At 41.8% G+C, this 27,805-nt stretch overlaps 1 protein-coding gene and 1 long non-coding RNA gene across 13 annotated transcripts in view; one reads left to right on the forward strand and one right to left on the reverse strand.

The window, feature by feature from the left end:
* The first annotated feature begins 8,406 nt into the window (after positions 1-8,406).
* The window catches only part of LIN54 (lin-54 DREAM MuvB core complex component), a 63,556-nt gene continuing 44,157 nt past the window's right edge, over positions 8,407-27,805 (forward strand). For 2 of the 12 annotated variants that reach the window (XM_070458237.1, XM_070458239.1), the window contains exons 1-3: positions 9,129-9,314; positions 21,659-22,371; positions 26,260-26,383. In XM_070458237.1, coding sequence (XP_070314338.1) covers positions 9,293-9,314; positions 21,659-22,371; positions 26,260-26,383 — 859 coding nt within the window. In that variant the 5' untranslated portion in view covers positions 9,129-9,292. The other 10 variants (XM_020892855.2, XM_020892858.2, XM_070458236.1 and 7 more) reach the window with 10 other exon arrangements.
* Positions 15,040-27,805, reverse strand: part of LOC110136877 (uncharacterized) — a 42,727-nt gene continuing 29,961 nt past the window's right edge. Inside the window, exon 3 of the long non-coding RNA XR_002313760.2 lies at positions 15,040-15,163. This is a non-coding gene — a long non-coding RNA (uncharacterized lncRNA). The remainder of the gene's footprint in view (positions 15,164-27,805) is intronic.

Genomic DNA, 27,805 nt, shown 5'->3' on the forward strand with positions numbered 1-27,805 from the left:
TCTTCATCCCCTAAGGTAGATCACAGTCGATCTAGGCAGGAGCCTGCAAACGTTTTCTGTTAAGGGCCAAATTGTATTTTAGATATTGTGAGTCACATTGTCCTCTTTGCTGCTTCTGCTTCTTCTTCGTCTTCCTCTTCCTTTCCCCCTTTCCCCTTCTTCTTCCATTTACAAGTGTAAAAATACAGAAACATTCTTAGCTTGTGGGCCATCAAAAGCAGGCTGAACATGCCCTGTGAGGCAATTTAATTTGCCAACCCTGCTCTAGGCCATTTATTGTAATTCCATTTCCTCTTGATAGTGATTGGTTTAAAACAACATATGCAGCCCAGATCTGGCCAGTGCATCGTGATGGGAAGTCTTCCAGGGGACAAGTTTAATCTTGCCAATAAAAAGTGGTGCAGGGGAAGAAGTATCTCTCCCCTGTGGTTAATATTTGTGTTGTGTGTTATGTCTGTGTATGGTACTAGACGACAGCCACTGGAAGGCAAGCCTGTGGATTAAAACCTTGAGAACTGTGGTATGGCAAGGAGGAAAGAGCCAGGAAGTTTAAGGATATCTTTTCTCTACTGAATTATCCTAGAGAAGTCTATTTCTATGCTATTGATTTTATGAGCTGTGCAGACAGTTCATGGTGGTCTGATGGTTGGGACTCCACACTCCCAATGCAGGGGCCTGGGTTTGATCCCTGGTCTGGGAGCTGGGTCCCACATGCCACAACTAGGAGTTAGCATGTTGCAACTAAAGACTCCTAGTAACTATGACACAGTACAGCCAAATACATAAATAAATAATACATGGGGGTAACCCATAAGGACCTACATATAGCACTGGGAACTGTGCTCAGTTATGTGGCACCTTGGACACAAGGGGAGTTTGAGGGAGAACAGATACCTGTATATAGGGCTGAGTCCCTCTACTGTCTATCTGAAACTATCACAACATTGTTAATTGGCTATACTCCAATACAAAATGAAAAGTTAAAAAAAAATGAATGAAATATACAAGCTACTTTTCCTTGGGCCTTCTGTGGCTTGCAACTGAAAACAGATTAGTTACTATAGTCAGTAAGTTACAACTATGTAGCAGATAGCTTTGTGGGTAGCTTTGTGAGTTCACAGGCTCCAGGTCAGGGCCAGGTCTAGAATTTTTACAGAGGAAGAACAAAGAATAAGAGTTTCATTGGAATAAGGAGGCTAATTCTGTGTAAGCACTGCAATTTACAAAAGATGGAAGGGTCATCTGTCTCTGTCAAAGAAAAGGGGTGTTTTCATAAAGACTATGAAGTGTGAAAGTGCTCTGACCTCCTCCCAAGCTACACCTGTTGACGCCGATGTGCACTGCATCTTCACATTACCTCCTCTGCGGGTTGGAACCAATGCTCCTAATTCTTCATTTCCTCTTTGTACTAGAACTTGTAATACATCCATACCCTTGGCAGTACCTCTCACTAGAATACAAAGAAATATATACCCTCCATCTCATTGATGCTGGGCTTGGTTGTAAGACTTGTTTTGGCCAATGGAACATAAGTAGAAGTGACAGTGTGCCCGTTGATTAAAGGTGGTGTTAGTTGCTCAAGTCGTGTCTGACTCTTTGTGACCCCATGGATTGTAGACCCCGCCCCAGGCTCCTCTGTCTGTGGAACTCTCCAGGCACGAATACTGGGGTGGGTGACCATTCCCTTCTCCAGGGGATCTTCCCGACCCAGGGATCTCCTGAACTGCAGGCAGATTCTTTGCCATCTAAGCCACCAAGTTAAAGAAGAGGGGATGCTCAAGCTGGCTTTAGAAAAGGCAGAGGAACCAGAGATCAAATTGCCAACATCTGCTGGATCATCGAAAAAGCAAGAGAGTTCCAGAAAAACATCTATTTCTGCTTTATTGACTATGCCAAAGCCTTTGACTGTGTGGATCACAATAAACTGGAAAATTCTGAAAGAGATGGGAATATCGGACCACCTGACCTGCCTCTTGAGAAACCTGTATGCAGGTCAGGAAGCAACAGTTAGAACTGCACGTGGAACAACAGACTGGTTCCAAATAGGAAAAGGAGGACATCAAGGCTGTATATTGTCACCCTGCTTATTTAACTTAAATGCAGAGTACATCATGAGAAACGCTGGGCTGGAAGAAGCACAAGCTGGAATCAAGATTGCCGGGAGAAATATCAATAACCTCACATATGCAGATGACACCACCCTTATGGCAGAAAGTGAAGAGGAACTAAAAAGCCTCTTGATGAAAAATGAAAGAGGAGAGTGAAAAAGTTGGCTTAAAGCTCAACATTCAGAAAACTAAGATCATGGCATCTGGTCCCATCACTTCATGGCAAATAGATGGGGAGACAGTGGAAACAGTATCAGACTTTATTTTTTGGGGGCTCCAAAATCACTGCAGATGGTGACTGCAATCATGAAATTACAAGACGCTTACTCCTCGGAAGGAAAGGTATCACCAACCTAGATAGCATATTAAAAAGCAGAGACATTACTTTGCCAACAAAGGTCCGTCTAGTCAAGGCTATGGTTTTTCCAGTAGTCATGTATGGATGTGATAGTGAAGAAAGCTGAGCACCGAAAAATTGATGCTTTTGAACTGTAGTATTGGAGAAGACTCTTGAGAGTCCCTTGGACTGCAAGGAGATCCAACTGGTTCATCCTAGAGGAGATCAGTCCTGGGTGTTCATTGGAAGGACTGATGCTGAAGCTGAAACTCCAGTACTTCAGCTACCTCATGTGAAGAGTTGAGTCATTGGAAAAGACCCTGATGCTGGGAGGGATTGGGGGCAGGAGGAGAAGGGGACGACAGAGGATGAGATGACTGGATGGCATCACCAACTTGATGGACATGAGTTTGAGTAGACTCCAGGAGTTGGTGATGGACAGGGAGGCCTGGCCTGCTGCGATTCATGGGGTGGTAAAGAGTTGGACAAGACTGACCTACTGAACTGAACTGAACTGACTGAACCTTAAAAAGGATACCATGTTTCCACTCTATTTTGTTGTGTTCCTGTGATCCATTAGGAGAAGAGTGTGCCCTAGGTAGCTAATGCCCTATTAGCTTGGGCCCAGAATTAAAATATATGGAACAGATGGGAGCACAACCAAAAGTCTAGGTTCCTACCTGGCCTACCTGAGCCCAGCGATCTAGACTAAACCAGGAGACAAATAAATGCTTGTGATTATAAGCCATGACAATTTTAAGATATTTTATAATTACAACGAAAAGCAAAGACTTCCCTGGGTTGTTCTGAAGGTGAAAGTCACTCAGTCATGTCTGACTCTTTGTAACCCCACGGACTATACAGTCTATGGAATTCTCCAGGCCAGAATACCGGAGTGGGTAGCCGTTCCCTTCTCCAGGGGATCTTCCTAATGCAGGGATCAAACCCAGGTCTTCCTCACTGCAGGCAGGTTCTTCACCTGCTGAGCCACAATTCTAGTGGTTAAGAATTCCTCTGCCAATGCAGGGGACATCAGTGTGATCCCTGGTCCGAGAAGATTCCATGTGCTGAGGGGCAACTAAGCCCGAGTGCGACAACTACTGAACCCCAGCTGTAGAGCCCGTGCTCCACAACTCGAGAGGTCACTGCAATGAGAAGCCACGCATCTCAACTAAAGAGCGGCCCCCACTTGCCACAACTAGAGAAAAGCTCATGCACAGCAACAAAGGCCCAGCACAGCCAAAAAGAAAATAAATAAACAAATTGAATACTTAAAGAAGTCAACTAAAAAAACCTCTCCCTAATTTTTAGTCTTTCTGGAGGCAGACATTTTCTTTTCCCAACTAGATGGAAAGGGGACCATATTCCTTCACACGCGTTAAACTCTTTGAGAATGTATGTTAATTGCTCAGTCATGTCCAACTCTGTGCAACCCCTTGGACTGTAGCCTGCCAGTCTCCTTTGTCCTTGGGGTTTCCCAGGCAAGAATATTGGAGTGGGTTGCCATTCCCTTCTCCAGGGGATCTTCCCGACCTGTGGTCTGCTGCATTGCAGGCAGATTCCTTACCATTTGAGCTTCCAGGGAAGCTGGAACTCTATGTGTCCAAGTCCGAATAAGCAAGGCTGAGAAAGAAGCACTTCCCTCTCTCTGTGTGAACCCTTCTTTCAAGTTCCCATATCCTGTCTCAAGATGTGCCTCCCAGGATGACTGATATTGGCAATATCTACTTCCTCCAAGGGAAAACCCCATTCCTAACCACAGAGATGGTTATAACCCGAACAGGACAACAACATCAGAACATAACAGAGGAGCCCCTACTTCTGTCCTTTGTAGTAGAAAAACAAAAATGACTAATACGGAGGCAAAGGAATCACAAAGCCAGAGGAAAAGTAAATGAACTTTACCTAGCATCAACAGATGATTTTAGTGGTTGGTTTTGTTTTTTAGATGGTTTGGCATTATTAATCACATCCTGCACCATAAGTGAAAAAACCTGGCATGTGTTCAAAGCGATACTGATCAGCATACGTGAGTCTAAGTCGCTTCAGTCATGTCCAACTCTCTGCGACCCCTATGGGCTGTAGCCCCACCAGGATCCTCTGTGCATGGGATTCTCCAGGCAAGAATACTGGAGTGGGTTGTCATGGCTCCTCCAGGGAATCTTTCTGACCCAGGGATCGAACCTACATCTCTTGTGACTCCTGCATCGCAGGCGGATTCTTTCCTGCTGAGCTACCAGGGAATCCCTGATACTGATCTACATTCTCTTATTCCAAACCTTTGGGTAGCGATGTGTTTTGGAATTGAGGGTATTTTGAATTTTAGAAAGCAAGGGCACAAATTTTAAGAACTGTCTTTTTTTTCCTTTTAACGCTAACTTTAATGGATAATTTACACATGTGTTATAATAAAACACATCCATTGTAAGTATACTCAATGAGTTTAGGCCATGGTATAGGCCCTTATACAACGAAGACCACAACTAAGATCAAACACATTTCCACCACCTCAGAAAGTAAACTCTTTAGCCTTTATCAAATTCCATAATCAAACACATTCATATTTCTGCACTGACATATATGTATATTCACATGAGATGTTCTAGAGAACATTAATACCTTATTGTCATATTGCTCTTCCTACTAAATGAGTTTGCCATAAGCTTCCAGATACTTTTCAGTTTTCAAAACATTTTGGATTTTAAAATTATTGATAAGGGGTTTGTGTATCTATTATAAAAACAGTTATGTGATAATGAAAAAGAAATAAAAGTGATGATTACACCTATATAGATTTACACATGATGGTTGCTTTATAGAGACATCTGAGTATATGAAAATGGACCCAAGAGCAAAGGAACTTCTAAATAATCTTTTGGAAATGAATATATTTTAAGAAAATTTTATTAACTTGTGTGTAGTTTGTATCTAGCAGTATATCTGGCACATAATAGGTGTCCAGTAATACATTTTGTTTTTTCATCTAAGCAACTCGTACCTCTCCACCATCCTTTAGTTTTGTTTGTTTGTTTGTTTTAATATCTTCCTGAGAAACTCTTTTTATTTAAAATCTCTTACTTTTTTCTTGTTAGTTTTTGCCTGTTACTTCCTGTAACATTGTGCTGTCTGGTGCTGTAGTCATTAGCCACGTGTGTCTATTTATCAAATTAATGACAATGAAATGAAATGAAAATTCATACTAGCCATGTTTCCTTTGCTTGACAGCCAAAGGGGACAAGTGGCTACTCTATCGGATGGTGTGGATACTGGGTACAGACAGCTCCACTGTGGCAGAAAGTTCCATAGGCTAGAGTTCTCTGTCCTCTGTCCTGTTGTTCACCGCTTCATTCTCACTGCCTTGCTGAGTGTTTAGGATTTGGTAGATGATTAACAAATACTTGCTAAATAAACGCTTTTAGTCCATCTGGAAAAGCCCTGAGGCAAATATAAACAAAATTTCCTTTTTGTTTGAACCGTGGTTCTTAGGGGCTAAGAATGCTCTCCTTGAAAAAGTAAAAAGTTAGATTTATTTTAGGCTGTATTGTAGCTTTGATTATTACTAGTTTTCAGTCATGAGTGCTTACCACATGCCAGGTACTCTTCCATGTGCCTTACACATAACCTTATTAATCTTCATGACAACCTTGGGATGATACTTTATTTCTAGCTTACAAATGAGGAAGCAGAGGTGCAAGAGGAAAGTAACTTGCTTAGGTTCACACAGCTACTAAGAGGCAGGGCCAGAATTTGTACTCAGGCAGTCTGGCTCCAGAGGCCATGCAATTAACCACAACACTGAGCTCTTTGTGATTATTTTTTAATAAGGACCATTTTGTCTCTTTTTTCCACTATTTAAACCTCACTATTTAATGTTCTTATTGATTGCATTTAGCTAGAATGCCCTTAAAAATGTTAAATACCTGTTATAACCCTGCATTCTTGTGGGTCCCTGATTTTAATGTGCTTCTGCGTTTTTAATGTATGATATTATTGTTGTTTTCTGATGATAATCTTGATCCAATTAAGGAACTGTACTTTTATTTCTAGTTTTTACTGAGCATTTTTAAAATTCAGAAATGGCTGTTGGGGGCATTCCCTGGTGCTTCAGTGATTGTGACTCTTCCCTTCCACTGCAGGATGCCTGGGTTCTATCCCTGATTGGGAAATTAGGATCCTGCAGGCCACACAGCAAGGCCAAAAAAAAAAAAAAAAAAAAAGCTCTAATATTGTCTGTGGTGATGGTAGTATAACTTTGTGAATAAACTAAAAACAACTGAATTATACACTTTAAAAAAAGAAAAATGGCTGTTGAATGTTAAATGAAACATCTTTAAGAAATATCATTTGGCTCTTCTCCTTTAATAAACATCCTAAGTAGATTTCTTAATGTTAAATGTTAAATCATTCTTGGAATGAAGTGTACTTTGTTATGGTGTGAATTTTTTTATTACTCCGTTACTGGATTTTATGTCTTCATACTCAATTTTGTGTTTGTAACAAATTAGTGAGAACAGAAGAATTCTCCTTTCCTTTGGTGCTCTTTGCCTTGGGGGGTTTTTAGTATCCAGATTATGTTAGTCTTGTGGAATAACCCGAGAATTTTTCTCCTTTTGCGGGAGAGTCTCTGTTTCCCTAGGTTCCAGGCCGGTTTGGGTACCCATCTCACTCTCTTCTTCCTTCCAGAGCTGCCCCATGGTACCCACGAGGATATTTTCTTCCTGCTGCTTAGCCGCTTCAGTCGTGTCGTGTCCGACTCTTGTTTTCTTACACTAGACCGCAAAGCTCTTCATAAGTGGAACTCACCTGCTGCTCCTTAATAACGCCTGGGCATCATTCCGCTTTCTCAGCATTTTCTTGCACAGACCCGGCCTCTGCTAATTTCATGCCACTTGCCTTGCTTAAATCCTAACCATAGAATTTGAGGTAGAAGGCATGGGTGTGCTGTTGATTCTGGCAAAATAGAACTAACATTTGAGGCAGACAGTGTGTGTAGCTGCTGACACCTCAATTTACATGATCGTCGGGATCCTAGGAAGCTTTGTTATTTTTCTTTTGTAGATGGGAAAAGAAACTTGATAACGTTATATACCAATTAGGGAAGGTGCCAGAATTTGAAACCAGGACTGCTGCTTCCACTGCAGCATGCCTCACCTCCTCCATTGTGTTCCCAAGCTACAGCCTCCCTCCTCGACCTGTTTGTCCTCCGTGCTCCATTAGCAATTACAGACTGTACCACACCATTTATATTACGTATACTCTGTATATTTTCTATTGTTTCATCTGCAGTTTTTGTCTTACACAGGGCAGTTATTAACGGAATCTGTGCGTGTGCTGATCCGACTCCAAATTTGGGGTATTTTTTTCTTACTTTATAAAAATAGTGGGCAAAATACAAGGAAAAGGTGACCAAATACCAAGAATTTGGATTGTGTGTGTTCTGACGGTACACTAAAAAAAAAAGTCCCTTTCAAAATAAGTTTAACTCTGCGTGCTGTTCCAGGGGCTTTTTAGCGACCCCTGCAAAACCAGAGCCTCAGAAACCAAGAGATTTGGCATTATGTGACGACCGATCACTTTCCCACGCAAGAACATCAAACAGCGGCAAGACGCTGGAAATCGCACCTACTGCACAGACTTCCAAACAAGGAAAGCTGGACGCTAAGTCAGTCCCTCCAACCGCAGGCACGATCCCGCGCCTCACACACATCTCCCCCCTCACCCCCCCCCCCCCCCGGGTGTTCAGCCGGATGGAACATTCCGTGCGAAAGCTTTGACAGAGCGCCCACTCGGCGTCACGTGGAGCCGGAGCGCACTCGCGGCGCCTTGCGGGATGACGCCGGGTAGGGTTGCCAAGGGGCGGGGCCAGGCGCCGCGGAAGGGGCGGGAAGGAAGCCGGCCGGGGAGGCGGGGCGGGCCGAGCGGAGGGGCGGGCCGAGAGAGGCGCGCGGGAGGGGAGGGCCCAGCGTATTATGGGATGCGGCGGTGGAATGGCGCTGGGCGCGTGATTTTGAACAAACCCGGGTCTGTGTCTCGGAGGCGCCGCCGCCGCCGCGGCTGCTGGGAGCCCAGGGAGCGCGGCGTGAGAAGGAGGCGGCGGCGCCGCCGCCGGCTTTGGTGAGTGTCAACCTCCCGGGGTTGGGGGCCCCTAGGCAGGCGGGCGGGAAAGGGGACGCGCGGGCGGGGGCGCCGGACCGCCCCCTCCGGGAGCCCGGGCTAGAGGGGTAGTGGCGGAGAGCGGGAACCTGCAGTCTTGGGGGCCGCCGCGCCCCATCCCCCGGGCCGCAGGAGGTGGGAGGATCCTCCGGGCTCGGCCCCTTCCCGCCGGCACTCGAGAGGGCGGCTGTCACCCGGCTGGGCCGGCTCTCGGCCGGCAGCCCGCCCTTCCCGGCGATCCGGAGGAAGGGCTCCCGCGGCTGTTGACACGCACGCTGCGCGGCCCGAGGAGCCGCCGTGTCGGCCCCGGGTTTCTGGGAACCGGTTTGGCTGCTGTGTCATTTTGTACCAGCCCCTCCTTTTCCCTGCTGCCTGTCGCCCCGTCCTTCCTGTGCCCCTTTGTAGTGGTGTCTTCTTCGTGTCTGTCCGTTTTCCTCGCGAAGCCCACCGGCCAAATGTCATAATGTTCCCGAGTGCACGGGGTAGGGAGCGGGCCAGCACTTAGCTTGGCCAAGCAACGGTAAGCACCAAGCGGAGTGCGGGTGGCCGGGGCTGGCGGTGGGGAAGTAAAGTTTACAGATGAAAAAATTGGGAAGGCTGGATACTCTCAGCGTCTAGCCAGCTGCATATAGAAAACGGCGACTGGGCTGGGTGATGATAGCACTTGTTTAAGCCTGAAGCTATCGACTTTTCTATGGAGTTGTCATTCAAGCCAGGTAAGGAAATGAAATGCCTTGTTCAGCTTCTACCCTTCTCTTCTTAAACTAACTTCTAAAAAAAGACAGTAGAGTGGCTCTGTTCGAAACCTGGAAATTCATTTCAGACAGATCATTTAGAGCTTATGCTGTAGTTGAATGCTGGGCACAGAATTCACCTTTTAAAAAATGGGTGGTTATCAAATCTGAAATTAGCAAAGGTAGCCAATTTAGTTTTAGAAAAATTTTATTCCTTTCAGAAGCCATGCAGCTTATGTTTTCTTGTTATTTCTTTGATGATTAAAACATGCCTATCTTCTCTTCTAGTTGTTTATTAAACTACATGATGAGAGACGCTGGTGATGCTGAGTAGGTAATTCTAGGGTCTTTTCTAAAGCACGCTGCTTATTTTCACTATCAAAAATTTCAGCGGCAGATTTTTTTTTTTAATTTGATGACTTAGATTCTAAAAACGTTTGGCAAAAAAAATTTTAACTCCGAGTTATATTTTCTGTATTTTAGATATTGTTCACTCATGAGTAGGATCCGTACATGTTAAACCTAGTTGCTCTTTGATGTCTTAAACCAATGACAAACGAACTGGAAGTCACAGTGTTTATGGACAGAAAGGATCAGAGGAAGTTAAGAGGAAACAGTTCGGAACTTTTATTTTGAAAACTTAGACGTCTTGACCACAGTATCTGCATGAGAATCAATGCCTGTAAATTTACTATGTGTCAGAGAGGTCTGAAGTGCGGTGGGAAACAGCCCATTCTGTCAAAAGCGGTGCTGGCGGTGGAGGAAAATGTCAGAGCTGGTGAATGACATTCCAGGTCTTGATCCTGTTGTTGTTTTTCGTGTCTGCGATGGACACAGCGCATCAAAGGCATTCCATCATCTTTCTCTCAAGTTGCGGTCCTGAAAGTGGCAAAGAGTGGAAGCTCTTGGTGGTCCCTCTGCCCCTTTCCGCTTTTTTTTTTTCTTTTGCTCTTCAAAACAAAAGTGTGCCGGTCTGGGGACTCTGCAGGTAGCGCGATTTCCCCTCCGTGGCGGGGTGAAAGGTCTCGGCGTGGGCTCTGTGTGCAGTGGTGTCTCCCCGAGCATTTGAAGGTTGGCGGGGCCGGCGGGAGGTTTCCCCGGATATGTGGGTGTGCACCTCTCCGGAGGGGAGGGCCGGGGAGGGGAGGAGGAGGAAGGGGGAGGTTACTGGCGGCGGCGGCGGCGGCGGCGGCCCGGGCTCGGGCTGTCGGGGAAGCTGCTGAGCTGTGATGGTGATGACGAGGTGAAAATGGCGGATCTTTCGAAATACAATCCCGGCCCCTGACATACCAGAGGCGGCGGCCGCGGCGGCGTCGCCACCCGGGACTCCGTCCGCGGCCCCCGGGTTCCCCAGTAGCGTTCCAGGTCCGGCAGACGAGGGGAGGAAGCGGCTGGCCGGAGCCACCGTGCACACGCAAAAGCAGCACCGCCCGGGCTCAGGATTGCCCGGGACCTTCTGGAGCCCCCACCTCGGAGCCGGAGGGAGGAGAAAGCGGCCGCCGCCGGAGGTAGAGGAGCCAGGGGCTACCCGAGGGCTGCTCCGTTGCGAGGTCGCTTTATTTGTGGGGAGGGGGCGGGTGGGCGAAGGATCGCCCGGCGGATCAAGGAAGGGCTAGTTCAGAGTGCAGAGGATCAGCAGCCTCGTCATGACATCAACATTATTCTTTTGAGTGTTAAGAGGACTCGAGTTTGCTCTTATACCCAAGGCTGCTACTGAGGCCTAGAGGAACCGCTAGCAGTTATCCTGGTTTCCTGATTGAATGTTCAAAATATCCACTCCTGCGGGTGTTGGTTTGATGATGTCCAGCAGTTTATGGGGTTGTACGTTTCTTTAGGGAGGCCGAAGGTTGGCATTTTATTCGGCATTTAAGCTCTGGGTCTTAGATCATAGTCTGTAACTTGTTGGGGTGTGGATGTTCACCTTTTGTGAGCCCGTGGACCAGTTCTGTAATCACTGAAAATGTTGTCTCTTTCTTTGATGGCTCTGTTATCTATAGAGGACTCCTTGGCCCCTGCCATCGGCAGATGACAATTGAGATACTGTCAGTCATATCTGATATCCATGTGTTTCCCTGCCTCTCATCCATTTCAGGAATTCAGAGAGTAAAGTTATGGAAGGTTTTACAGTAGATTTTATGATCCAAGTGAAATACAGCTTTGCCAGCCCTATTTTGGTTCACAAGTTTTGCCTTCATTGTTAAGAAGGAAGTTGTGATGACTTGATGCTCACACTTGATAGGAGTCAAATTTTGAGTTGGTTAAAGACAAATTGAGACCTCTGTTTTATTTAACCTGCTGGACTTTTTAGCCCTTTGTTTCAAGAGCTGGAGAATTTGGGCTGATTGAGCTTTTGACAGCCACAGTCTGGTTTGGTTAGGTTGCCTAAAGATCCATGTATGTTTTAGATTGTGCTGTAGATCCCCAACAGTAGTGTTACTGAAAAGTTACATGTGAATCACATTTCTGTACATTGATTTGGGGCCCTCTGATTTTTTTCCCCCCAGCTTTTGTAGTGGTAGGGTGGGTTAGTTGAAGGTTGAGTATATGAGTGAACAGAGAGATGAATGTTTAAGAAATGTCTCCTAGTAGTGTTTATGATTAGCAATGGTTTTCCATATCCAAGTTTCCTACAAAGAGATGATGTCATAGCATGTCATACAGTTTTATTCTTTGTGTGTTTTATTCAGAGAGGAAATATTTTGTGTGTATGTGTGTGTATAGCTTGCGCATTGTATGTCCACATTTATTCACTAGAGGACTGAGAGACCAAAGGTATTTTTTTAAATAACTAAGAGGTGCTCAGAGGTTTTAGTTAATGAGTTTTTAAAATAGTTTTTTCCTGATGTTTTATACAGTAGGAATTTGATTGTTGTTATTTCTTATAGCTCTTACATTGCAGTTGTTTGGTCTCTGCTAACTCAGCTGCTAAGTCAGTACTGAGAGTTTTAAAAATAAAAATAAGTGCAAGGCACTCAGCCGTGTCCCCCACTCTCCAGCCCCATGGACTATACAGTCCCTGGAATTCTCCAGGCCGGAACACTGGAGTGGGTAGCTGTTTCCTCCTCCAGGGGATCTTCCCAACCCAGGGATGGAACCCAGATCTCCCGCACTGCAGGTGGAGTCTTCACCCGATGGGCCCCAGGGAGGCCGGATAAAGAAGTAGGCTCACTCATGGGCTTTTCTGTTTCTTAAGTCACCCGTTGCCATCGTCTTTCTGTGATTCCTTGTGATTGTCTTTAAAAACCAGTTTTCAGGTGATTGCTGAAAGAGTTGCCTATTAATGGTTATAAGTGTGTTAGAAAGCAGTGAAGAGTTAGGCGGGTGGAGTTAGTCGGGTGCCTTTTTGGTGGAGAGGCGCATTGCAGAGTCCCACTACTTTTGTTTCCGAATGTTACTATTGGGTATCTACTGTGTGTCACGTACTGTGCTGGGGCTTGGAGACGCCTCAGTATCTTGGCCTTTGCAGACTGTTCGTGGGGTTCTCATGGCACGAATACTGGAGTAGTCTGCCATTCCTCCTCCAGGAAACTTTCCCTTTTGGAATTGGTGGAGGTAACATTGGAAGGGTAGGTTGGGTAGGGCCTTAATGCAGAAGGCCTTGAGGGTTACAGAACACGTTTGAGTAGGATAGTGACGGCCTCAGAGGTGCACTCGGGTGAGATCAGTCCTGTGGCTTTTTCTGTGGGATGTGTCGCAGGTAAGAGAAGATAAAGGTAGAAACTACCGTAGTTGGCTCTGAGCTTCAGAGATTTAAAAACTCTTGGTTGCAGTGGGGAGGAGATATTGTGAAGGTGTAATCTGCATGATATATGACGGATTAAAAATTCTATGGGGAGGGGATTCCCTGGTGGTCCAGTGGTTGGGACTCCGAGCTGTCACTGCCCAGGGCCCCAGTTCAATCTCTTGTCAGTGAACTGAGATCCCACATGCCATTTGTGCACACCCCGAAATTATAAAAATTAAACAAAATAGAGAAATCAGGAGAAGCTAATTTAGATAGAGAAAGAAGAGAAGAATTTTCATTTGCGCTTTAGCATACCACATAACTGTCTTCACAGTAACTGCTAGTAAACTGGGGCTTAGAGAGATTAGTGCTTAGGGCTGCATGATAAGCAATGAGGAGAGTCAAGATTTGGAAACACATCTTTCTGATTTGAATCTCTGTGTTTTTTCCTCCATGTTAGTCTTAAAGCATGAATGATATACAGTCCCCCTTTAAAGGGAAAAAATATTGTGTATTGTCAGGATTGGCCTAAATAGTTTCACTGTATTAAAATACTTAATTTTTAGATGTATATAAATTCTTTATGCTTACTGCTTTTAGGGAAGTATAAATGAAATATAAACAAAACTGTAGAGCCAGTAAAATTTAGGGTAATGAATGATATTTTGATGAAATGGAAGCTTTGCTTGCGTAGTCAATATGCCATTGTCTGCCTTAACTAGACGTGGAGCTTTCTATATTCTGTGTGTGGGTGTGCGGGCCCAGTCACTCAGTCGTGTCACTCTTTGGGACCCCATGGACTGTAGTTCGCCAGGCTCCTCTGTCCATGGAATTCTCCAGGCAAGAATACACAGGGGGTTGTCAGGTTCTAGTCCAGGGGATCTTCCTGACCCGTGATTGAACCGCATCTCCTGCATTGGCAGGCAGATTCTTTACCACTGAGCCCCCTGGGAAGCCCCATGCTGTGTATCATATGATAACTCAACTCCTACACTATTTTCTGAGTTTGAGTGTCACAGAACATTCCTTCTTAAATCACCGGTTAGGTGGTTTGACTTCCACATGGCTTAAATATATCATTTACCTTTTAAGATCCTTATATGCCTTTTTCTTTAGCCCACTCTAATTCTGATACCACTGATGGTGGTAATCCAGAATATACTTTTTTAAAAAATATATTACTGAAATGAAAATACAGACTTTCCAACACTTCTTCAAGACTCGTGTTTTACAGTCCACTGCTCCCAGGTTAGTTTGAGAAATGTAACTCTGTACCTAATTTTTGAGTTGTTGAGGTTAGACCTTGCAAATGAAAGCTAAAATCTAAGTAGTATAGTTAACCAGTTAGTGCTGGTGGTAAGCTCTAGGTACAAAAGTGTATTTCTTAAACATCCAGATGTTTCTGTCCCTACATCTGACAAGTTATCTTCTATAATATGGTGGTAGATCACCACTTTATATTATTATGTGCAAGAATGAAAATAGTTGTTTACCAGGTTGTCCTCTACCTGTAACTAACAAAAAGAACAGTGCTTCAGCTCTGGTAATTGTCTCAAAAAAAAAAAGTGAAAGCTTAGAGCATTTGTCATATCTATCTTACATTGTTTTTATGTTGTATTTATTTCTTTTAATGTCCTAAATCAGACCCTCCGTTTATCTCTGTCTTGAACTAATTACTGTAATAGCCTTGTGACTGGTTTCCCTGCTTTCAGTCCAATAAAACACCAAGATGAAGTCAATCCTCCCAAACTACAGCTGTGATCATGCCCCTCTTCTATTGACATGTAAGGTCTGTCTGGGCAAGGGCTTTGGTTAATTTCCCTCCACAAAGTTGGAAAGCGTTACATATTTGTTAAGTATATACTGATAAAAATAAAAAAGTAGTTAAAAACTAAAGCTTTCACAACTTTGTTTTATGAGCAGAAAATATTGGAAGCCTGGGAAATGCATTGCGTATTTGGTGTTCTTTTCTTTCCATACCTTGAGAGGTAAAATACAGCTCCTCTGTCCTGTTGGCTTGTAAAGATCCTCCCTTTCTCTCTTTTCTTGGAGTGGTCCTCAACACAGGGGTGGTGAGGCTGCATGTGCTAGGGCATATCTTCCATTCCTAAGGGATAAAATTAGAGTGATGATTCATGTCACTAGATGGCCAAACCCTTTCCTGCCATGCCCACAAGCTCCTTCTGAGAGTTTTCTCTTAGCGGAGGCCACCCTGCCCTGCATGTGACCCTGATTGAAACAGCTAGAGATGTCTAATCATAAAGCAGTTATTACAGTCTGCTCAGTGGCCTGTGAGGTGTGCTGGCTCCGGAACTCTGCACAGCCCATGCTACTTAGAGACCAGCCAGACCAATCAGACCTTTTCTGGTTGGAAGTTTGAACTTTACTCCTACTTCCAAGGGAGACTCCTAGCCCTATAGCTCCTGGTCTCTTTTAATAGGACCAGTCAGAAGAGGACATGTTCATCCTAATAACAGAAATACATGAAGAAGTAAAAATGCACAGGAGAAACAGACAAATCCACAATCATATTTGAGAATTTTAACAGTCTTTCTCAGTAATAGATAGAAGAGGAAAAAGAAAGACTGGAAGATCTGCACAGCACTCTCAGCCATCTTGACTTGTTGGACATTCATGGGGCACCACTCTCAGCAACCACGGAGCACATGTTCTCTTCAGGTGCACGTGCACTGTTCACCAAAGGGGACTGTACACTGAGCCTCAAACAGGTCTCCAAATGTCATCTCACACAGTGGAAATGGTAGAGTATTACATTCTCTGACAATGATAGGAGTAAATTAGAAATCAATAATTAAAGGTAGAAAAATCCCCAAATATTTGGGGATTAAATAGCATACTTCTGTATTTTCCATGTGTCAAAGATGCAATCACAAGAAATATTAGAAAAGATTTTCAGTGAATGATAATAAAAACATTTGAGATTAGCAGAATGCAGTTAAAGCAGTGTTGGAGGAATTTTTAACACTAAATGTTTATTTTAGGAAAGAAGAAAGGTTTAAAATCAATGATCTAAACCAAGTGTTGACAAACTTTCTATAAAGGGCCAGATGGCAACTATTTTATGTTTTGTAGGCCCCTCCCCCAACTATTTACAAATGTAAAAATCATTGTTAGTTGTAGAGCAATAACTGTGGACTGTGGTCTTACTTTGATCTGTAGGTTGTGGTTTGTTAAATCCCGACCTGTGATTCCATTTTAAGCTTCTAGAAGAAACAAATTAAAGCAGAAGGAAGGAGATAAAGGTAATAGTCAGTTAAATTAAAAATGAACAAACTGTTGGGAAAAATCAATGAAGCCAAATGATTCTTGAAAAGATCAATAAAACTGAAAAATCTCCAATCAGACTGATCAAGAAAAAAAGGAGAAAAGACAGAAACTACCAAAATAAGAAATGAAGTTTCCATCTCTCCAGGCATTGAAATAATATTGTTATGTAACTTTATGCTAATAAATTTGGCAACTTAGAGGGATAGACATATTCCTTAAAAGATACAAACTATCAAATATCAAAGGTCATTTGAAAGAAAGATAACCCGAGTAACGCTACATCTAATTAAGAAATTGAATTTATAGTTAAATAGATGGCTTTACTGGTGAATTCTAACAAACAGTAACAGTTCCATGTAGATGCTTCTTGAAAATTGAAAAGGGGCAATGTCCCAACTTATTTTGTTAGACTGGCATTGTCCCCAGAGAGCCGTTACAAAAAAACTACAGACCAAGAGCCCTTATAAATATAGACAAATTACTTAATAAAGTATTAGCCAACAGAATTTGGCAATATATATAGAATATAATTGTATATAATTTTCCTGAGTGGGGTTTATTTCAGCAGTGCAAAATTGGCTTATTAAAATCAATATAACTCAAAGACTAAAAGAGAAAACGGGCTTCCCTGATAGCTTAGTTGGTAAAGAATCCCCCTGCAGTGCAGGAGACCCTGGTTCGATTCCTGGGTCAGGAAAATCCGCTGGAGAAGGGATAGGCTACCCTCTCCAGTATTCTTGGGCTTCCCTTGGGGCTCAGCTGGTAAAGAATCCACCTGCAATGTGGGAGACCTGGGTTCGATTCCTGGGTTGGGAAGATACCCTGGAGAAGGAAAAGGCTACCCACTCCAGTATTCTGGCCTGGAGAATTCCATGGACTGTGTAGTCCATGGGGTCGCAAAGAGTCGGACACAACTGAGTGACTTTCACAAAGGAGAAAAAGCCATATGTCTATCTCTACTAGTTGCAGAAAAAAACATGATTAGGTATCCATTTGAAAAAAGAAACAACTACACACTGGCACTATAAGTTGCCTTCCTCAACCCAACACAGGGAATTTATGAAAAACCTACAGCTAAGATTAAAATTGGAAACAAGGTAAAGATGTCTGCTCTTAACACTTCATTCAACATTTTACTGGAGGTCCTAGCCTGTATGGTAAGGCAAGAAAAGAAACAAAAGACGTGCAGATTGGAAAGGAAGAACTGCAGGTTATTATTATAAGTAGTAATACCGAGAATTGTTATTCTCAAATAATATGAATTATTTTTCTAAAAAATCCTGTGGACTCTACATAAGATTTAGTGAGTTTAGCTAGGTTATAAGATACATGGACAATGTAAAATAGTCAGTTGAATTCCTATATACTAGCAACAACCAACCAGTTGGAAAATAAGGCCATTTACAATACATCAAAAAACAAAACACTTAGGGATAAATTTACCAAAACATATACAAGACCTAAACACTCGAAGAACAAAACACGTTGCTAAAACAAGTAAGTAGGGAGGTACACTGTTAGGAGACAGCTCCCCATGGGTCTTTGTAGTTTTGTACTTGTTACAAGCGAGGCAGCAATAGGCCTTTTAAACAGCTTTCTCCAGGATGTTTGTATAGCATAAAGCCTTGGGTGTTCGAGTCAGTGACTCCTGTCATAGCAGAGGGCAGATTTGCTTGTACGTCCAGTGTCATAAAGATAATATCTCCTGTTGGACAAAGGGCAGGTGTGTTTCAGCCCCTTATAAACGATTCAGGTTCCTTAGGCTCAGGGTTCCTCAGTGTGAACCCACTGCCTGCGCCGTGTACACCTGGGCGCCTCCCCACGTCTGCCCCGTGGGACGTGGGGGCAGCAAGGGAGCCAGAACACACACGGTGCTCCCATTCCTTACCGTGCTGGGTGTGATAAGTCCCCTGTCTCTGTCCTAGGACTGCCGTGTCATCTGCCAGTCTCCACCAAACAGTGACAGGCAACTTTGTTAGCTTTCAAGGAGAGTCTTGAATCTCGACTGCCTCCCAGTTCTTGACAGTTTTAGGCCTTAAGAATGGAGTGCTGACGCAGACGTGGCTTCTCAAAAGAGGAAGGATGAGTGCCTTGAGGGCTAGGCTAGGGGATATGGAAAGACTGGCGTCTGGTAGGGAATGCTCTCAGCCACGTGGCAGGCAAGGGTGGTGGGGGCAGGAGGAGTAGGCGCCCTTCCGTGTCCCACCTCCTGGAATCTCTCGGGGCTGAGCTGAGGGGTGGCCTGGATGGTGCTTGCTTTGGTTGCTGTACACTCCACTGCATGGCCCTCGCCGAAAGGCACTGGGGCTATAGCTGCTGAGTCAAGGAGTCCCCCAAGCCAAGAGGAGGAGCTCAGAAATGAGGATTTGGGTGGATGGAAAACATCAGAAGTTTTGCAGTTGAGCTGCAAGTATGAGTGCGTGAAACTGAAAGTAAATGCACCACCGGGCCACCATCTCCCTCTGTGGCGTGGCCTCTCCGCCTCTAACACCTTGACTTCGAGTCTAACCCTGCTGGGGGAGCTTCTGGGAGAAGAGAGTCAAACTTAACGGCTGCATTGGATAGTGACACCCAAGTCATCCTCCTCCTCATTCTTTGTGGGGTGGAATGTTGAGAAACAGCTGATAGGGCTTGGACAAGGTTTGCAGTAGGAATAGGAAGCTGATGTGCCACTGTGTGTGTGGGGCGGGGGGAGTGGGTGTAGTTGGTATTGATGTTTCAGCAATCCTGTTCCATAAATTCCCTGTTCTGTAAGTGCGGGAGGGGGACTCTACTGACCAGGAAGAGCCGAATCTAGAGAAGTGCTTATACTTTGGGATCCCCCAAACCCTATTGATTTCCTCTGAGCTATAAGTTACTGCAACTGATGATATGGCAATATGCATAAGGAACTCACCCAACTCAATAAGATGATTAAAAACCCCAATCTTTTTTTTTTTTTATTGGCAAAAGACTTAACACACAGGTACTTTAAAAAAGAAGATATACAAATAGGTAATATTCATAAGAAACGGTGCTCAACATATTTAGTCATCTGGAAATGGCAAATTAAAACCACGATGAGCTATCACTTCACACCCACTAGAATGGCTGCAGTTAAAAAGACTGACAAAACCAGTTGTTGGTGAGGAAGTAGAGCAGCTGGAAATCCCATGCATTGCTGGTTGGTGTACAAAATGACACAGCTAAGTTGGGAAATAGTCTGGCATATTTCATTCAAAGTTTAAAATTGTTGTTTACTCACTAAGTTGTGTCTGACTTTTGCAACCCCATGGACTGTGACAGCCCACCACGCTCCTCGGTTCCTAGGCAAGAACACTGAAGTGGGTTGCCATTTCCTTCTCCAGGGTGTCTTTCTGACCCCAGGATCGAACCCACTTCTGCACTGGCAGGTGGGTTCCTTACCACGGAGCCATACGGGAAGCCCCAAGTTAAATTTACCTAATGGTCCATCAGGTCCACATCTAGGTAATTATTCAAAAGAAGTGAAAATATCTATCCACAAAAGCCTCGAATGATTTTTAGCAATATTATTCATGATAGTCCCAAACAAGAAACAATCAAAATGTCCATCCACAGACGAATGGATAAACAAATCATGGTAGATTCATCCAGCGGAATATTACTCAGCAATAAAAAGGAACTGAGCTACTAATTAGTGTAAGAATAAAGATAAATCTCAAAAAGCATGCTGAGGGGAGAGGCTCATCCTTTATACCATGGGTTCACATAATACGTGATTCCATCTGTGTGAAGTTCTAAAGTGGGCACAAAGGCAGCACTAATCTAGTGAAGTTGTAGAATAGACCGGTGGTTGTGTAGAGTAGGAATTTGGGGTAGAGGGTTGGCTGTAAAGGAGTAGACTTATTTTTTAAGGCAGTAAATTGTGTGATTAAAATTATGAACTTTGGTATCGTTAAACACATCCTGAGTTTGAGTTCTGGCTTGTCATTTACAAGCTATGTGACCTTGGGCATAGAGTATGTAAAATGATGCATCTGTAAAATGATGCATCTTGGAGTTGTTATCAGGATAGGTTAAATTATGCCATCACTGGTAGGTAGTAAATGCTCAGTAATGATATAATTTTGGCAGTATTAGTTTTTATTAGTGCTACTTAATTATAATTTGCCACTTATGTCTGTTAACTTTTAATCTTGGAATGGGTATTGCATTTTTATATTTTTTTAAGAAAGGGAAAAGAAAGAATTACTGATTAGGTTGCTATGAATCTTTGATGTACTCTGGGCAAATAGCTTGTTTGGTGGTGGTGGTTTAGTCACTAAGTCGTGTACCACTCTTTGTGACCCTGTGGACTGTAGCCTACAGGCTCCTCTGTCCATGGGATTTCCCAGGCAAGAATACTGGAGTGGGTAGCCATTTCCTTCTCCAGGGAATCTTCCTGATGCAGAGATCAAACCCACGTCTACTGCATTGCAGAAGGATTCTTTACTGCTGAGCCAGCAGGGAAGTCCAAATAAGATATGTAGTCAGTCATAAATATGAGATACTCTTTAATATGTGAAGATAATGGTGCTGACTCTTTTATTGGAAGTTTTCATGACCTTTGACTGAAAGCATCACAGTTCTGATTTGTTTGTGATCTGCTTTATTATTATCATTACCATCTTTTTTTTCCTTTGTGGGAACTGGTTGTATACCTCTTAACTGGTTCCCTTTTTGGCATTCTAAATAGCTGAGGAGGAGTTGAGAATCTTCTTTCCAAATAAAAATTTCTTTAATATGAAGCTGATGGATCAAACTGGGGACCTATAACCCATTTGACCTGCAGTTGCTGAGGTGGCTTACTCTGGAAGCTTCTTTAACATCAATTTGAGTACTTAATGGATTTTTATAAATGATATAGTAACCTCATTTTAGAACCTCTTTCACTGGAGGTTCAACTGTATTTTCTAATATCTGTTTTTATTTAAATCTTTATTTGCTTGTGCAAATCAGAAGTTTTCAAGTTAGTAGGGAAGAAAAACCCAGAAATGGGAAGAAATAAGATGGTCAGACATGTCAAATATTAAAAGGTTTTATTTATGGGCAGGAATTGGAAAGGAGTTTCCTGTAATTATGTATTGCCTGAATGCGGTATACTTTTGGATTGAGATATGGTAAACGAGAATGTTTGCTTCTAGTTTTATGTCCGATAGGACTTGTATACCAGATTCTTGAAGGTTGAGGATTTGTTGAAATGGTTTAACACAAATATTGTTTTGTCATTTGCATTTTTTCTTGGCTGATTTTTTTTCTTCTCATATCTGTTTTGAAACATAGTAATTTATTCATTTTTCAACTTCTGTTGCAGCACCTGACCAACTTTCTCGAAGGAGAACGATCATGGAGGTGGTGCCAGCTGAGGTGAATAGTTTGCTCCCAGAGGAGATAATGGACGCTGGTATAACTTTAGTGGATGATGATAGTATTGAGGCTGTTATTGTTTCATCCCCAATTCCCATGGAGACAGAACTGGAAGAAATTGTCAACATAAATTCTGCTGGTGACTCTGCAGCCACGCCCATTTCCACGGAGCCAATCACAGTGTACAGTAACCACACTAACCAAGTTGCAGTGAACACCACAATCACTAAAGCAGATTCTAACACCACAGTGAAACCAGCTTTTCCAAGTGGCCTTCAAAAACTTGGTGCTCAGACTCCTGTGACTATATCAGCCAATCAGATTATTTTAAACAAAGTATCACAGACATCTGATCTTAAACTGGGCAATCAGACCCTTAAACCAGATGGACAGAAGTTAATTTTAACAACTTTGGGCAAGTCTGGTTCACCAATTGTTTTAGCACTACCCCATAGCCAAGCCCAGGCTCAGAAAGTTACAACTCAGGCCCAGTCAGGAGATGCTAAGTTACCACCGCAGCAAATTAAAGTAGTTACCATTGGAGGGAGGCCAGAGGTGAAACCTGTCATTGGTGTCTCAGCATTGACCCCAGGAAGTCAACTGCTTAACACTACAGCTCAGCCCTCTGTGTTACAGACCCAACAGTTAAAAACAGTACAGGTAAAAAAAAAAAGAGGGGGCTTCTTAATGAAAATGCATGTTAAATATTAAATTGATTCATAGCTGTATGTGTAGGGTGATTAAATGCATAGTTGTTACTGAATCTTTTTGAATGTTGCTTTTAGTAATTGTGTGGTTCTTTTTTTTGTAAAGTCTTTGATATGTCTAATGCTTTTGAAAATTTCTGCCAGAGAACTTAGAACTTAATTGTGGTTAAATTCCAATGTATAGTGTATTTATAGCTTTTTACTCATTTTGAAACACATTTTATTCTCAGTCATAGTTTGAGTCCAAGGATGTTCTGCTGGTGTAAAGATGGCAGAGTTGGTGCTGGGCTGTCAAAAAATCATTCAGACATGATATTTTCAGCTAACAGATGGCCGAAGTCTAGGAGAAGTTGCTGCTCTGAGAAACCGTTCGAGCCAGCAGTAGTGCAAACCAGCCAGTATGTGCCTCTTTGGAATTTACTGTCCCCTGCCTGCATCACTCATATTTGCAGTGTAGAAAGACAGTGCCCTGTGATGGAAGGTTTAGAATTGGACCAACTGGACTTCAGTCACTTTTCTGCAGGACCGATGGTGCTGTGGAACTTTGAATAGGCTACTTATTTTCTCTGAGTTTTTGACTTTAGCTGTAAGATGGCTATTTGATCATGATGAAATACGTAAGATCAGTACTTGGTATGGTTCTCAAAACACTGAAGATCCTTCAAAATGGTACCCATTGTTAGTGTGAATAGAAACCCAAGTTACAAGGTTATTAGAACATATGTTAAGTGGTTCCCCATTTTTCGTGTCCAGATAGGCCTTTTTAGGTCAGCACCATGCTTAGAAATACAATGATCCAATTAAGACCAGGGAACACAAATGCATTTCCTGTTTTAAAGAGTTGGCTTTTAGAAAAAAGGAGAAGACATGAGAACTAAAGAATGCATAAAAGGAAGGGAGGAAGGTTTGGGGAATTATCCACTCTCAGCTGATACTAGAAAAAATGTTTTTGTTATTATGTTGGCAAAATAGAATCTTATTTTTCGTGGGCTTTTTATTTAAGAACTTCATACAATTTCTCAGGCTTTATATATAATTTGCCCACGTCCCTTTGGCCACTGTTAAACATTTAATGTTCTTTGCTTTCTCATTCACAATTGTCTCTCACTTATCTCTGATTTCCTTTTACTTCTTTTGATGAGTATCTCTTGAATGAGATATCCTGTCACCATCAGGCACCTTGTCCTCAACTTGTCCTTTTAAAAATCAGTTGTGAAACTTGTTTTTACTGATTTACCTGAGTTTATCTGGCTTTGAGGATGTGGATCATAGCCATGTTTATAAGAAACTGATAATGTAAATCAGAATGTCATTTTTGGTTTTTTTTCCCATTTAATAGAGCAATGTGTACATACTGTTTGTAAGACCCGTTTACTTGTATCCACTAGTTTTTGTCTATAATCCCCCAAGTACCAACAATGAAAACAAGCTAGGGTCTAATTTTTATAACTTCTCTTATTGTCGTTACTTTTATAACATTTAATTCTATTTATTTAAAAAGAGCTTCTATTTAAAAGCAAAAGAAACCCCATTTAGAATATTGTTCTTCTTGGCCAGTTATTTTTAGGCAACTCAAATCATTTCAACTCATGAGTAGCCTCTAAAGCTCTGAGGCTCAGAAAAAAACAAACAAAAACCTACATGCCTATCTCTATCCATTTTAGGCACCAGGGTATTTGGTTTAGTATTACATAGTGTGTATGATCATCTCATTTTTTCCCCCAGATGGTCCTCAGCATTGTCTTAAGTTTAATCGGATTGAAGCTGTTAGGGTGTGGACAACAGGAAAGGGTGGAAGAAGGAGACCCATCTTGAAAAATGAAGGAAAGAGGTGACAGTTGAAACCAGAGGCAGTAACAGAGATAGTTACACGTAATTACAGATACATAAACCCTTTCCTGTGATTCTTCTGCATAGTATGTAAGGATAATAAATAATTAGCAGTCTTGAACAACATAACTCCTTATTAGTTCCGAAATCTGTACAACACAGTGCCCCAAATTACCTGCATGTATTATTATTTTTTTTTTTGCATGTATTATTTGATCACATATTAGGCAGTCTTATTTGTAAATTTCCTTTTCTGATTCATTTTTGTGTTAATCTGTTAATTAGATACATTTGTTTAAAAATGATCCTTTATGCTCTGTTTTATTTAATAAAAGTAAGTTTCTCCTAGGGTAGTTTAACTCATAATACAAAAAGCAAGGTTCCTTAACAGAACTGAAATCCTTATTTTCAGCTATGCTCCATTAAAGAAAGAAAACCATACATGCAAGTTGAGATTGTTCATTTGAGTAATTAATGAGCTTTTGGTAGTATTGTTTACATTTTTTTCCTGGTTGGTAAGTATTTGTATAGTTTTGTGATTGTGAAAATCAGTTAAAAATGGGGAAATACTTTAAGTTCCCAAACTGTGGCTAAGATTATTTTTTTGCAAGATACAGATTTCCAAAAATATCAGTACCTCTGCCTCTTGAGATTCTTAATACTAAGTCAATAGACAACCTATTTAACTTATTTTAGAGTTCTAGGCCTGTAAATACACTTGGGAAATATTTTCCCTTTATGTCTCTCAAATTGCATCAGTTTTGTAAAGTACAATTATGGATTTATTCAAGTATGTCAGAGTTTTGCAGTCTGGATATTTTTTAATATATAGTTATAGATCTCTTTGGTTTGTTTTTTTTAAAGGTGGTTTGTATTTCCTGTACATTTTGTTTTGTCAGTACTGTGTTCTGAGTGTAAGGAAGTAATTTATTCTAGATGTAAGAAAGTATGTTTTTAAGTTTAATTTATAGTTAAAGCACAAAGCTGATATTTACTTGGTTCTGTGATCAGTTGCAGCTTCTAGTATATTTTGTAATTTAAGTTGGTCATGTTTGTTCATTTTGCGTTATTATTTCCAATAATAGTACTTTCAGGGCCTCAATTTTTATATCTGCCAAAGGTAAAGTTGATATTTAATGTCCTTCCTGCTGTGAAAATTTGTGATTTGTCATTGCTAAATTTCTGCTTCTGGCTTTAGAAAAAGCTTTTCTTTGCATACATTGATAATTTTAATATAAAAATATCAGTAACTACATTCCTTGACTTAGGAAGAATTTTAGTTCAGGGCAACAGTGTACCATGTATCATGTAAAATCAGAGGTGAATAAAACATAGACTCTCCCTTCAAAGAATTTATAGTCTAGTAAACTATAGTAAATCATATTTTAGTCAATAATATTTCAGAGGCTTCACCTTCAGAATAGTCTTTGTTTTGCCAAACATGTCTCTTTGTATCCTAAGGCATTAACCTGTGCAGTTCTTTGTTTATTTGCCCCTGATACATAGATCTCAAGTTGAAGATAAAGTCATAAACCTGTCTTTAATGTGTGTTTATATTTTGCTTCCAGGGGCCAATGAAATTATATTTACAGATGTCTTTATCATTTGCACTATGCTTTCTTAATGTATTCTACTCCATCTTTTATTATTGAATAATTTGTTATTTGGAAAAGAATATTGCTATGCCACTTTATGGTTTCATTATTATTTAACATTTATTTTAAACATTATTTTTAAAAATTAATTTGATTTTCATGATATGCATATGTCTCAGAGACTAAGATAAGGATTTGAAATAAAATTCAAAGGTATTACTACATAATGGCTTAAGGATGTGATATTAGTATTTGGGTGAATGGCTGCATTTTAAATGTTTTTAATATTAATACTGAGATATGTTTTTGTTAAATGAGCTGGTTTCACATGTACTTCTCTACATCAGTCTTGTCTAATTTTGATTGAGTAGGTGTTTTATAGAAAAATGGTTTTCATAGTTATTTATATATTTCAGATTGCTAAGAAGCCTCGAACACCAACCTCTGGTCCGGTAATCACGAAGCTGATCTTTGCAAAACCAATTAATAGTAAAGCAGTTACAGGACAGACAACTCAAGTATCACCACCAGTCATTGCAGGTTATATTTCTTTATAGTTTGTTAAGCTAAATACTTCCCTTCCTTTTAGTTTTAAAAAAGACTGTTCTACCACCTTGAAATGTTTCACTGTTTATTACTATAAATCAAACTGGTTAATGAGATATATTATACCTGTTAAATGTGTGCTTCAAGCAAAATGCCTTATCTCAAAATCAGTCCATTGCTTAGTGTCCTTAGTTTTTGGTGTACCTTTGGGGGTAGTGACGCCTAAAACTCTGATCATACCAGCTAACATTTGCATAATGTTTGCTGTGGGCCCCATGCTGTTCTTAGCTCTTCCCAAAGAGTGATATATTTAATTCTCTGGCAATCCTGTGGGGTAGGTACTAGTAACATCCCCATTCTGCCAGTATGGGAACAGGCACTCAACTAGTAAATGGCCAAGTTGGGATTTGAATCCAGGCAGTTTGTCTCCAGAGCACATGCTAAGTCTAGTAAGTTTGAAGTAGTATATGTGATTGTATAGTACTTCATGGTTTCTGTTTGAATTTTTGGTTTCAGTGTTTTAATATTTTCTGTATGCAGTTCTCTGTGAAACAAAAAATTGTCATGACAATAATAATTACTTCAGTGAGAACAGCATTTTAGTTGTATTACTTTTATCAGCAAATTCTTTAGTGTGGCCCAATTCTTTTATTATATACACTAAAATTTGTCATCACCAATAACACCTCCAAAATCTTGATTTTGAGTATTTCATTCTCTTCGTTGTTTTAGTTCATCTGCCTTTGTGCTTCCAATCTGGCAGTTCTTTGACTTTGAAATCTCTGATCTATTAATTCTTCCACTCATTAATAATGAGTTCTTTCCTGTCCTTAAATTCATCTCTATTCAGCACAGAGTTCGTAACCCATCATTATTGCTCCCTGAAAACACCGTTGATTTTCCACTCTTTCCATAGTGGCCCAGCTCTCTTATTTCTTCTTGACTGGCAGGTACCTCAGAACTTCTGGAGACTGTCACACAGCCATGGCGCTCGTGCTTGGTCACTCAGCCGTGTCTGACTCTGCGGCCCCATGGACTGTAGCCCACAGGGCTCCTCTGCCCATGGAGTTTCTCAGGCAAGAATACTGGAGCTGGTTGCGGTTTCCTGCTCCAGGCCACGGTGACTGGTCTTTAATTCAGAGCTATGCTAACATTACTCCTTTTACCACTTCGGAACTCATTTCTACTTTCCATTGTGCTAAGAGCTTATGGAAGCATCTCTGGGTGATAGACTTTGACTAGAGACTTTCAAATGCTAATTACCCATTTCCACAATGTGTATTCTCTATGAAGGTACTTCAGATGTTAACAAACCATCCCTGGTATTAAAGTCACCTAGTAGTGTCTTTCCCTGTTGACTCAGGTGGTAGAGAGTGCAGAAAACCTGGGTTTGATCCCTGGGCCGGGAAGATCCTC

Source organism: Odocoileus virginianus, chromosome 29 (genome assembly GCF_023699985.2).
Source record: "Odocoileus virginianus isolate 20LAN1187 ecotype Illinois chromosome 29, Ovbor_1.2, whole genome shotgun sequence".
Taxonomy (NCBI): Eukaryota; Metazoa; Chordata; class Mammalia; order Artiodactyla; family Cervidae; genus Odocoileus; species Odocoileus virginianus.